Source organism: Kogia breviceps, chromosome 2, assembly GCF_026419965.1.
Source record: "Kogia breviceps isolate mKogBre1 chromosome 2, mKogBre1 haplotype 1, whole genome shotgun sequence".
Classification (NCBI taxonomy): Eukaryota; Metazoa; Chordata; class Mammalia; order Artiodactyla; family Physeteridae; genus Kogia; species Kogia breviceps.
Window position 1 is genome coordinate 83510280 of NC_081311.1, and position 12965 is coordinate 83523244.

At 40.9% G+C, this 12965-nt stretch overlaps 1 protein-coding gene across 8 annotated transcripts in view; it reads left to right on the forward strand.

Moving 5' to 3' along the window:
- Positions 1-12965, forward strand: part of TTC13 (tetratricopeptide repeat domain 13) — a 70076-nt gene that overhangs the window by 8275 nt on the left and 48836 nt on the right. For all 8 annotated transcript variants that reach the window (XM_059053302.2, XM_059053303.2, XM_059053298.2 and 5 more), the window contains exons 2-3: positions 8024-8118; positions 11683-11758. In XM_059053302.2, coding sequence (XP_058909285.1) covers positions 8024-8118; positions 11683-11758 — 171 coding nt within the window. The remainder of the gene's footprint in view (positions 1-8023; positions 8119-11682; positions 11759-12965) is intronic.

A 12965-nucleotide genomic window follows, 5' to 3' on the forward strand; every position in this document is an offset into this window, starting at 1 on the left:
GACCAGAATTGTCGATAAATATCTGGCACCTGACTTCCAAGTTCTGGCTCCTCCATGGGAAAGGCCCAGTCATCCTTGTGTTCAGGTGAACCTGGCCCACCGTCTGTTATACCTAGAGCCAGGTGGTCAAGTGATGAGTACAGAAGCAGCTGTGGAATTCCTTATGAAACATTTCCCTTCGGGGAAGCGCAAGCTTTCAGTCAGTTTTCCCTTGCAGGACAGGAATGTGTGACAAACGCATGCTCCTTCCAGTAACACCTCCTCTCCTCAGCAGGAGGCAATGCTCTCCTCTTATCTGATTGAGAACTTCCACGCTTTCCCACCATTCTAGCTGTCAGCCCGCACGCAGCTGTACTGATAGCCTTTGCCTGCGGTCCTGTCTCCTTGGAGGACTCGTGGCTTCTGCCCGCTGCAGCACCCATCTTGAAAAAACAGGCAGCAAAGACAGGACCACCGAGTCCTTGCAGCCACTGCCTCATCTCTCTGTTCCCCTTTACAGCAGAATTCCTCAAAGAAGATGTTTATATACACTGTCTCAATGTCCTACAGTCAGCTCCTGTCTCCCCACCAAAGATGCTCTTCTTAAAGTCAGCTGTGTGTAAGGTTGAGGGGGGGAAGAAAGAAGTTGGATGGCACTGCTGTAGTAGACTATTACCAGGACCCCGCTTTGGCAGAATGAGCAGTGACAAATGTGCCGTGTGCCCCTATCGATGGGGTGTCCTAGAGCGCATCTGTGGCGAATCTTCGCTTCATTGTTTCTTCATTTTTGTGACCTTAAACGTGTCCATTGACATTGAACATCATTCCCCACGTGTACAGTGAGCCCAAGGTATGTTCCACCAGCCTCAGAGAATGGAGGACCAAAAGAAATAATGTCTGTGAAAGTATTTTGAAAGCTGTAAAGCACTGTGAAGGCCAAAATAAACTTCAGGAAAGCAGGAAGAAGAAATTTACAAGAAAAACCCAGCAATTTTAGGCTAGATGTATGTACTAACATTTAACAGTCATTCTGTGAGCTGCGGGCGTTATGTCCATTCCTCACAGTTGCCCTAAGAGGGTATGTGGTGGTAGTTTTACATCCCATCTGTTTTACAGATGGGATGAAATTAAAGGACTTTCCCAAAGTCAGACAGCCAGTTAGGCATCTAATCTGAGTCAGTCCGGCACCACAGCCTGCGCTCTGAACCCCTCTGTTACTTTGCTGCAGAGCTAATTAATTACATTTGAAGTCAGGGAAAGAGGGGCTTTAAATAGAAGAGCTGGTTGTTTGAAAATAACGGGTAAACTTCGGACAATCATCTAGCAAGGGTAATCAAGAAAAATGAGAAGGAACAAATACAGCTGACCCTTAAACAGCACGGGTTTGAACTGTGCGGGTTCACTTATGCGTGGATTTTTTTCAGTAGGAGATACTACAGTGCTACACCATCTGTGGTTGGTGAATCTTCAGTTGTGCGACTGCAGATTCGGAGGGCTAACTGCAAGTTATACGCATGTTTTCAACTGCATGGAGGACTGGCACCCCTAACCCCCATGTTGTTCAAGGGTCAACTGTATTTACCTTTAGGAATCATTATAACTCTCTGTATAGCTTTATGACAAAGATGTAGAACAGTTCAAAGAAAAGGTAAATTATCAAGTTGATTCTCCCTCCGCCTCTTAAATATCTTTTTCCCACCAGGGTCAGCTCTTTTCTTCTCATTAAACTTAAGCTTCCTAAGCTTTCTTAGAGATCCTACCTACATTTCCTGCTTAATCATGTACCATCAGTTAATGATTATCAAATTTATATCTGTAGCTCTTTCTCTGGAATTTCCTAACTACATGCAAGACAGCTTCCTGGTTTAGCATCTCATGAGCAATTGCTTAAACCCAGAGTTAGCGCTTTACTTCCCTCTAAAAGCACTCTTCCTCTTAGACTCCCCACTTCAGTTACAGGCACTACCTCTTTCTAGCTGCACAAACGGGAAACAGTGCCTCTTTCCTCTTCCTGTGCCCAAATTTCTCAAAGCCCTGTCCTTTTTCCTTCGTATCTCCTTCTCTCCCCACTGTCTTTGATCTTTCTTCCTGCTGAAACTTTCCATGGCATCTTAATACTAAAGAAGAAAGGGAATAAATGAACTGGATACTAAACTTGGGAAACTAGAAGAGGAAATAAAGGAAATTGCAGGACTAAGAAGAACAAAGCCAGAATAAATGAATTAGAAACAGAGCGACAACGGATCAATAGACCCAAGAACTGCTTCTTTAAAAAAGAATAACGGTGCAGAAATCTCTGCTAATAGATTAAAAATAAGAAGCAGTAGAGAAATATCCAGGAAGATGATGTAGAAGAAACCGATGAGATTCTGTAATGTGTTTTGAGACTATTTCTGCAGTAATCACAATGAAATTACTTGTATGACCCGAACAAGGAAGAAAACAGACTTTTCCTAATTTCATGGAAATCTGTAGCATTTAAATACAACTGGTTGGGTTATTATTTGAAAATAATTGAATCCATAGTGAGTTAAATATTTTTAGATTAAAGAACAAATTTAACCTCCTGTTCCAGACAACTCTAGTTACAACTAGAACAAACTAGTTTTGTATCACAGACCTTACCAAACCAGCAAAAAACACTGATGCCAGAATCTGATAAAGTTCGGGGGGAGAAAAGAAAGCTATTAACATCATTATAAAAATCCAAAGTAAAATATTAGTAAACTGAAGCCAGCAAACAAAAGAATAATCTGCCTTGATCAATTAGTTTATTCTAGAAGTACAAAAGATGGTTCAACTTTTTAAGGAATTGAATTAATCACCTTGATAGATCAAAGGAGAGAAATCATGATTATCATAAAGAAATATCCAAAATCACTTGGTAAATTTCAGACAGCTTTCCTGGTTTAAAATTTTTGGTAGAGCAAAGAATAGGAGAATTCTTTCTTTATATGGTAAAATACATCGATATCCACCCTTCCTTTATATGGTAAAATATATCAATCTCAAAATAGGCACATAGAGCAGCTTCCCACTGGATGTGTGTAAATGTTAAATTTAAAAGTATTACTGTCAAAAGTTGAGGAAATTCTGGGTCATCAAATGACATGTTAACGTCAGGACTAAGCAGGAGTGCCTTTTATCACTAGTATTATTGAGCACTTCGGGGAGGTTTTGTCCAGTACAATAAGATGCTAAGTGAGTATGAATATTAAAAAGACCTTGATATAATTACGTGTAGATGGCACAGTTATCCACTGTGTTAAATGAAGACATTAATAGAGCTGTTAAAAGTTCAATAATGTGGACAGATAAAATATTCAGCTCTAGTCAGCTAAGAAGGCAAAAGGTTGACAGTATGCTGTATTTCTGCCTGGACCACTCTCCCAGTCCTGCCAGCCTCCCATGGACCTTCACCTGTTAAGTCCTTAACTTCGCTTAGATCTTCCTTCACTCTTTCATGTCAGACAGCCAACCAACACCTCCATTTCTTTGCTGGAGGGTGGCCTTTTGCAAATTGCTTAGGCTGTCTGCCTCGTTTTCCTCTTCTTTAAAATGGGGATTGGAAGGGTACCTATACATGGTGACTATATCGGTATTAGCTGACGTTACTCAGTCCTCTGGAAGCTTTTCCTGAGCACACACACCTCTTCTGATTATGCTCTAGGTCATAACTCTTAAACTGTTGCATTCTGACATTTTTTTATGTGGCTCTGATTACTGTCAGCTTCCCCACTGAATTCTATATACAAGGACTGGGGTCATTTATGGTTTTGATGACCATTAAGGCTAAGGCCGTGACTGGAACATAGTAGATGCTCAACAAATAATAGATTCAAGCACCGATGAATCTGTGGTTATCAAGCGATTTTTTTTTTTAAGATCACAACAGACTTGAATGTGTACATCCTGTATAAAAATTATAAAATTCCACATAGGTTAATAAAAGATTAAATTTTGTAAAGAAGTCAAGTGTTTCTCCCCTCATTAATCTACAATTTTAATGCAATTATAATAAAAATCATACAGGGCTTTTTGTTTTGGAACCGTAACAAAATGACTGAAGTTTATCTGAAGGAAGAATGTTTATCCAAATAGCCAAGAACTTTTTTTTAAAAAAAAGGTGATGAGGCTTTGCTTTTACATTAACATGTATGCACTCATTGTAAGGCTATAGTAATTGAAACAATGATACTGAAGTCAGAATAAACATCATTATAAGGGATTTGAAAGTCTACAAAACAAAACAAAATGCATGTTTATTGTAGAGAATTGAAATTTTATGTCTAAAGTATTAAATTAAAATGATATATAATCTCACCAAGTTTAAATTTAAATAATGTAGAAGAAAAGGTAATCATATGGTTAAGTGTTTACGTTATATTATTAAGTTAAAAGGGCAGCTTACAAAACAATGTAGCTCATTCATTTCTCACAACCTCATGATAACAATAGTAGCAAACATTTTTTGAGCTCCTTCTTTGTGTCAGAAACTATACCACATGCTTTACTTATATTTCCTTATTTAAATCTCACAACCACCCCTGTGATGTAGATAATTTATTACTGACCCTGTTTTACAAATGAAGAAACTGAAGATGGACGAGGCTAAGTCAGTGGCCAAGAGCTAGTAAGCAGTGGCAGAGAACAGGAATTCAAACCCAGCCACCTGAGTTCAGAATTATCACTCTTAATCATACACACCAAAATTTTCATGGTGGTTCTCAGCTCATGGTGGTATTCTAAGTGACTTTTATTTACATTTTGTGATTTTTCTGTATTTTCTACAATGATAGTGAATAACTACTATAATTTTTTAGAAATAAATGTCCATGTAGAGATTGAAGAGTCATCTGTCAGAGCTATTGCAGAAGGTAGATGTAAATCATCTCAAAGATTCCTTTAAAAAAAGGAGTCTAGAAACAGATCCCAGTGACTATAATGTGTTCTAAAGGTGGCATTCAAACTGATAATTTCATAAGTGGTCCTGAGGTTAGAAAGTAGATAGTTAGAAATTCTTCTCTAAATCGTAGGCCAGAATAGATGAGATGACTTAAAAATTAGCAAAGGATATAAGCAATTTACAAAAGAGATACAAATGGCCAATAAACCAAAAGTTTAATCTTACTAGTACTATTTTCAGATTGGAAAAGATAAAAAGAATGGCAGTAGTCTGAACAGAGGGAAATAGTGGTGTTATACACTGCGAACGGGAATGAAGTTATTAAGTATTGGGATGGGAATGGAGCAATATATATGGAAAGTCTTAAAATTGTTTACACCCTTTGCCTCAGCAATTACGTATGTTATTCTGTAGTTTAATTGCCCAGTTGTGTAAATTTGCAAAAAATATAGGTCAAGGATACTCATTGAAAGTGTCTGTATTAAGGAAAAAAGAAAGGACATCCTAATTATCCAATGATAGGTGTATGGTTAAATTCCGCGCAATGGAATACCATGCAGCCATTTAAAATTAAATAAATGTTTGGACTTCCCTGGTTGCGCAGTGGTTAAGCATCACCTGCCAATGCAGGGGACACGGGTTCGAGCCCTGTTCCGGGAAGATCCCACATGCCGCAAGCAACTAAACCCATGCGCCACAACTATTGAGCCTGCACTCTAGAGCCCACGAGCCACAACTACTGAGCCCGCGTGCCACAACTACTGAAGCCCGCACGCCTAGGGCCCGTGCTCCACAACGAGAGAAGCCACCGCAGTGAGAAGCCCGCGCACCGCAACGAAGAGCAGCCCCGGCTCACAGCAACTAGAGAAAGCCCACGCGTGGCAACGAAGACCCAATGAAGCCAAAAATAAAAAAAAAAATTTTAATTAAAAAAAAATCAGTACACCTGAAACTAATATTATAAATCAACTATACTTCAATTACAATAAAAAAATTTTTGTAGATGTTTATTTATTGAAACTAAAAAGAATTCCATAAAGTAGAGAGATTGTTAGAAGAGAATACAGCCATGTCTATGTAGTGCTTTGCATGTGGTGAGTTCTCAAAAGGTACCTTTTTTAAAAGGTAGGGGAGACAGGTTATTGATTAACGTATATCCAACTGCCTATCAACAAGCATTACTGGTTCTTCATTCTTGTCAGGCTAAAGCCTTTCTCTGAGTCCATGACTTCCTAGTCTGACCACTCACCTTCCAAACTCATATTTTTTATTTTCCAGCACCAACTCCCTCCTCTAGCTAGGGTGGTCTGCTCACTGCCCCTTTGCATTTGCTTGCCTTTGTGTTTCTGTACACCACTCATTCTGCCTGGAGTATCCATTCCCCTTCTGCCCGCCAGTCTGAACCCATCCATCCTTTAAAGCCTGCTGTGCCTTGTGAGACTTAACATTCTGGCTTCAGTCACTGCTCCCCACCAGGGCTCTTGGATCCATCATGTCCTTCCTGTCGTTAGGATACACACGTGAGAATTCAGCTACATTGGTTCATGTGGTTCCTTGAACATAATTTTGTGCTCTTTAATGACTGCTGCATTAGAGCATATATTACAAAATAAGTTGAGGCAAAATTCTCATCATGTAAAATCAACCACGTTCAAGTGAACAGTTCAGTGGCATTTAGTACATTGACCAGGTAGTGCAATTACCTCAAAACATTTCCATCACTCCAAAGTGAACTCCCTTGCCTATCAGGCAGTTTCTCTCCATTCCCTCCTTCAACCGCCAAGGTGCATACTGTGGCTACGGATTTGCCTATTCTGGACATTTCATATAAATGGAATCATACAATATGTGACCTTTTGTGTCTAGTTTCTTTCACTTACTTTTTGTTTTGGAGGTTCTCCCGTGTTGTAATATGTATCAGTACTTCATTCATTTAAAAAATATTTATTTATTTTTGGCTGCGTTGGGTCTTAGTTGCGGCACTTGGGATCTTTCATTGTGGCAATGTGGGTTTTCTCTCTCGAGTTGTGGCACGCAGGCTCCAGAGTGTGTGGGCTCTGTAGTTGCAGCACAGGCTCTCTAGTTGTGCCACACGGGCTCAGTAGTTGGCAGCGTATGGCTTCGTTGCCCTGCGGCATGTGGGATCTTAGTTCCCCAACCAGCACTCAAACCCGCGTCCCCTGCATTGGAAGGAAGATTCTCAACCACTGGATCACCAGGGAAGTCCCCACTTCATTCATTTTTAAGGCTGAATAATATTCCACTATGTGTATATACCACAATTTGTTTATCCATTTTCTGTTGGACATTTAGGCTGTTTCCACCTTTTGGTTATTGTAAATAGTGCTGCTATGAACATGTGCATATGTGTGCTTGTTTGAGCCCCTGTATTCAGTTCTTTGGGGTACGTACCTAGGAGTGGAATAGCGGTACCAGGTGATAATTCTATCTTTAACTTTTTGAGGAACCAGCCAACTCTACAGTGGCCACACAGTTTTACATCCCCATCAGCATTGCACAAGGGTTCAATTTCTCTGCCTCCTTGCCAGCACCTGTGATTTCCCATTAAAAAAAAAATTATAGCCATCCTAGTGGGTGTGAACTGGTACCTCCTTGTGGTTTGATTTGTATTCTTTCGTTAATAATGATGTAGAGCCTCTTTTCATGTACTCAGTGGCTGTATATCTTCGGAGAGTTGCTGGTTCAAGTCCTTTGCCCGTTTCTAAAATGGGGTTGTCTTTTTCTTGTTGAATTTGAGGAGTTTTTAGATATTCTGGATACTAGATCCTTAGCACATACCTCTTAACATCAGGTCTTCCTGGCCTGACTTTGTTCCCCTCTTTATGATTTTTTTTTTTAAACCTCTGGGAAATGCTGCCACATAGGAGATATCCCATGAAAGGATCTTAACAGCTGTGTTCACTGTTGTGAGGACAATCACTGATGCGTGTGTGAGATACTTGGAAACTATAAAATGTTGCCCAGTTGTAGAGGTGGAAGACAGGATGCCCCTTTTAGTGTTTTTTACACTTGTCCTTGTTTTGATTTTGTGGATTCTTCACATTGCAATTCATAGTGAAGCACCTAAGAGCCATAAATCTAAGGTGAGGAGAATAACAAGGACTGTTTGCTTTTCAGAGTCATCCTTTTTGAACTTCCATGACTCCGACTGCGAACCCAAAGGATCACCACCTTGTGACTCTTTGCTTTCCCTCAACACTGAAAAGATTCTGGTATGCATCTTCTATGCCTTCTGTTTTTGTGACCTGAAACATGGTGATACTAGTTCCAAAAGGTGGAGATTGCGTCTGTTTATCAACTAGGAGTTGAGTCCAGTTGCATAAGATAAAGAGAGGTCATCTGGTGTTTAGTCACGTTGAATTATTATGTCTTATGAGTTGGATGGTTGGTCATTCTGGACCTAGGACTCTTTACTTTTAAGTTCCAAGGAATAAAGGAGATCATGGCTGAACCTTATTTCTATGAGCCTTATGGATTTGAAGGTAGCGTGTGATCTTATTTTTCTAGCCTTTGCCTGTGTAGCTTTTATATCTTTGTTTTTTTTATCAGTACCAACTAAGCTGTCCAAGAGACCTCTCCCTTCCAGGGATGCGCACCTGGCAGCATGCCATGTAACGTGTATCTACCCGTCGTGCTAGCGTGTGTCCCCCTCTGGCCCGGCTGCCTCAAGGTGCCAGGGTATTTTTGTTCACACTTAATTCTGTGAGGCTGTTATTCTTTCAGTGCCCAAGGTTAACAATTTTTCGCCAGGCCTTTTCCTTCAGCATCCACAGAGATATTGTTGGCTTCTTTTGTTTAACATTTCCCTTTAGGATACTCCTTTCTTTTCCAGACAAAGCTCTGCCTTTTCACGTAACAACTACTCAGTATGGGTAGAAACTTCAAAGTAGAGAAAGATCAACTGATTTTACTTAACTCATTGCATAGCCCTCAACGTGGTATGTGGAAAAACTTTTGAGTTAGACTTGTCCCAAACCAGAATGCGCTAACTTGTGAGGTAGTGAGTTGGCCATCACTGAAAACATTTAAATAGAAACTGGATAATCCCCACCTTGGAGAAGTGATTAGGTTCTTAGAGTTATTAGGGACCTTCTTGCTGATAGTAATTCAAATATTATCTACTATTTGCCTTTCTAGTTTAAGATGGCACTAGCTAGTAACCTATGGGAGAAAGCTTATCAGTCTAGGCCTTTTGTTTTCCCTAGGTTGGAACTATGGGTGTTAAACTCTTCATTTATTCATTCATTTTCCAGATATTTATTTTGCACCTATTTTTGTCTAGCGTTGAGCTAAGTAAGTACTTAGCCAGAGAGTGGTGAGGCAGATAGGCTTGGTCCCAGCACTTAGGGCTCTATAGCTACTGATCAAATAATTATACAAGTAAGCATAGAAGTATAATTGTGCAAATCATACGAAGGAAAAACAAAGGGTCAACATAATCTCCCTTAAGTTAGGGGTATCAGGCAAGACAGCTTTCAGGAATTGAAACATGAGCAGGGACCTGAAAGGTGGATTGGAGTTAGTCTACTAGCAATGTGGGGTTGTGTGTTTAAACTTCCTTGATCATAGCTGCTCCACTCTGTCCACAGAAGGTATCTATAGATGCAGTATTAGACATGGGGAAGATTCTTTTTTTTTTTTTTTTTTTTTGCGGTACGCGGGCCTCTCACTGCTGTGGCCTCTCCCGTTGAGGAGCGCAGGCTCCGGACGCACAGGCTCAGCAGCCATGACTCACGGGCCCAGCCGCTCTGCGGCACGTGGGATCCTCCCGGACCGGGGCACGAACCCGCGTCCCCTGCATCGGCAGGCGGATGCTCAACCACTGCGCCACCAGGGAAGCCCTGACCTGTATCTTTTAACTTGTGTTCTAAGTAGAGGTAGCTTATTCTTGACTTGTTTTATAGGCAAACCAAAAACCACTCTGTATCTGAACATCAATCTTGACTTTAAGAGTGCAGGGAATATAGGTGGAAATACCTGTTACTCTGTTGAGTCAGTGAAGCCCAAGAGACCATGGCTAATGAGTACCAATCATTAGCTAAAGAGCATATCCATCAGTCAGAAGAGTTACCTGGGGCTTCCCTGGTGGCGCAGTGGTTGAGAATCCGCCTGCCGATGCGGGGGACATGGGTTTGTGCCCCGGTCTGGGAAGATCCCACATGCCGTGGAGCAGCTGGGCCCGTGAGCCATGGCCGCTGAGCCTGTGCGTCTGGAGCCTGTGCTAAGAAGGTCACCTGTGTAGAATTATCTGGCTCTCATACATGCCTGTAGGCATCTGTACAATGGATTAACATAAAGAGGAATTCAAATAATTGAGAAGTCACTGGGTTCTGATCATAAAGTTTTGCCAAAAGCGACATCTTTAGTCTTGTATTATCTTAGCTTTTCCTGTCTATGTGTGTGTACAAGTTTTAATCATATCTTAGGTGAGTCTGGTATGATGTTATCATTTTAATGTGTACCCTGTAGGCTAAGCATATCACAACAGCGTTGACAGTCAAATCTTCTGGCAAAGTGACAGCTGTTTGCATAATCAGACATGGTTTGTCTCCAAAACATAATAGAGCAGTCATGTTGTGTGTTGGGCCATTGCTGCCTATAAAATCATTCCAATTACTAAGCTAACTTACTTACTTTGTTTTTCCCTAGCTTCCACTTTTGCTTTAGCTTTTCTGCCAAGTGTGAATATGTGTGTCTGCGTGTGCATCAAGTAGGATGGTTATGTTCATCGCCTGCCATGCATTATTTAATAGCATGTCTTGTTTCTTGGTCAGGTTTTGCTGGTCCTATTATGGTGTCATCCCTGTACCACCTATAGCTTTTTTTTTTTTTTTAAGATTTTTTTTGATGTGGACCATTTCTAAAGTCTTTATTGAATTTTTTACAATATTGCTTCTGTTTTATGTTTTGTTTTGGTTTATTGGCCCCGAGGCATGTGGGATCTTAGCTCCCCAACCAGGGATCGAACCCAGGCCCCCTGCATTGGAAGGCGAAGTCTTAACCACTGGACCCCCCAGGGAAGTCCCAACAACCTGTAGCTCTTACTTCTAAAATATTTTTAAAGTTTAAAAAGCAATATTCTGGGGGACTTCCCTGGTGGTGCAGTGGTTAAGAATCCACCTGCCAGTGCAGGGGCATGAGTTCGAGCCCTGGTCCAGGAGGATCCCACACAGAGCAGCTAAGCCCATGCACCACAACTACTGAGCCTGCACTCTAGAGCCTGTGAGCCACAACTACTGAGCCTGCGAGCCACAACTGCTGAAGCCCGCGCCCCTAGAGCACATGCTCCACAACAAGAGAAGCCTCCGCAACGAGAAGCCCACGCACTGCAACGAAGAGTAGGCCCTGCTTGCCGCAACTAGAGAAAGCCTGCGTGCAGCAACAAAGACTCAATGCAGTCAGAAATCAATAAATTTGTTTAAAAAAATATTCTGTTATCAAGCCACTTTGGAGACCAAACACTAGAATGTGATGTTTGTAACATGATAGATGTCATTGAGTAGTCTGTGGAGGGAGCTTTGAAACAGCCGGAAGATTAATCCCCATGAAAAAGATAGGTGTTCCTGGAAACCGAAAACCACTAGTGATAAGGCGAGGAAGCAAATCAGTTACAGCACAAATTGTGTCCCTGAAGTACATGATTGATATGACTTAATGTGAATATTTTCTTGCTTTCATATAAATCAAATGTAGCTTTAATTTTTTTAAATACAGGTTTCATGGTAAGTTTCTCCTCATCTGCGATAAGCTAAAATGTATGTTTGCTTTTATTTCAGAGCCAGGCCAAGTCTATTGCTGAACAAAAGAGATTCCCATTTGCTACTGATAATGACAGCACAAATGAAGAGTTAGGTGAGACTTGACTCGGGGGCTATTCCTGGGATATTTGCCTAGAATTTATGATCAGATTCAGAGCAGGTAGGCAGGATGGTGAGACAGAAAGAGCACAGAGCCTGGCTCTGCCAGCACGAGAGGTTTGATCTTGGGTAGGGCATTCAACCCTTGTGAGGTTCTCAGTACTATAAGTCATAAAATAAAAGGTCTGGATGGAATCCGTAAGGACTGTTCCACATCTGTGTTTCTGTGGAGATTAATAATTATGGTAACGAGTTCTTATGAGCTACTAGCATTCATTAGAAGGTTATTTGTGTGCTGTCATCAAATATGAACAATAGAGAAGTGAAAGCAGGAGAGAATCACACCTACTTAAGTCTTCTGTGTAATAAAATAGCTGGTTTGAGTTAATTTTACTCATGGGGCCAATCAGTTATTGTTGGGTCTAAGCATGTGGGTGTAGAAAGTTGAGTTCATTCTAATCTGCAAATGGGTCATGCAGTTTCACTTGTTCAAGGCATGTCTTAAAACAGTCTTGTTTTGCCAGTGTGTGATATGCTCTGGGTGTGTCTCCATCAGTGCCTCCTCAGCTCACACTTGAAAGAGTGGAAACAAAATTGAATAGAGGACTGAACACTGCAGCTGGACAGATTTCACATAAGTGCCTGCTCCCGCATGTTGCCTGGTGGCCCAAAGCACCTGCAGAAATCTTTTTCTGTCTAATTTACACATAACCATTTCTTCTGCCATATGCATTTTATATTAGGACTGAGCACTTCTCGTATTGGCTTCTTCCTTTGTTAGTGCAGATAATTGAGAGTTGACTATTTGAAAGTATTAATCACTTTCTGTTTATATTCTTTGAGTGGGCTTTGAGAATTAATTATCCTTTAAGGCATCAGATTTGGTCTCTGTTGTAGTCCTTGGATTCTGTTCAGCCTTTTATATTCATTTATTAAATAATGAATTAAGAGCCTAACGTGTGCAAGGCCTGTCCTGTGCTCTAAGAATAATCCTGGTGCACCCTGGGATAGGATACGCCCTGAGCTGGCTTAGGAGCTTTTGAACCTCAGTATTTTTTTTCTTGGAAAAATGACCTCTGTCAACATACATGTTGTGGGGAGATGTGGAATTGCTGGTTATTAACAATTTCTGGGAGATTCCAGCTATCCTAGTTTTTTCTTTATGTCTTTGAACTCCCACAACCAAATTTAGATCCTAGTAC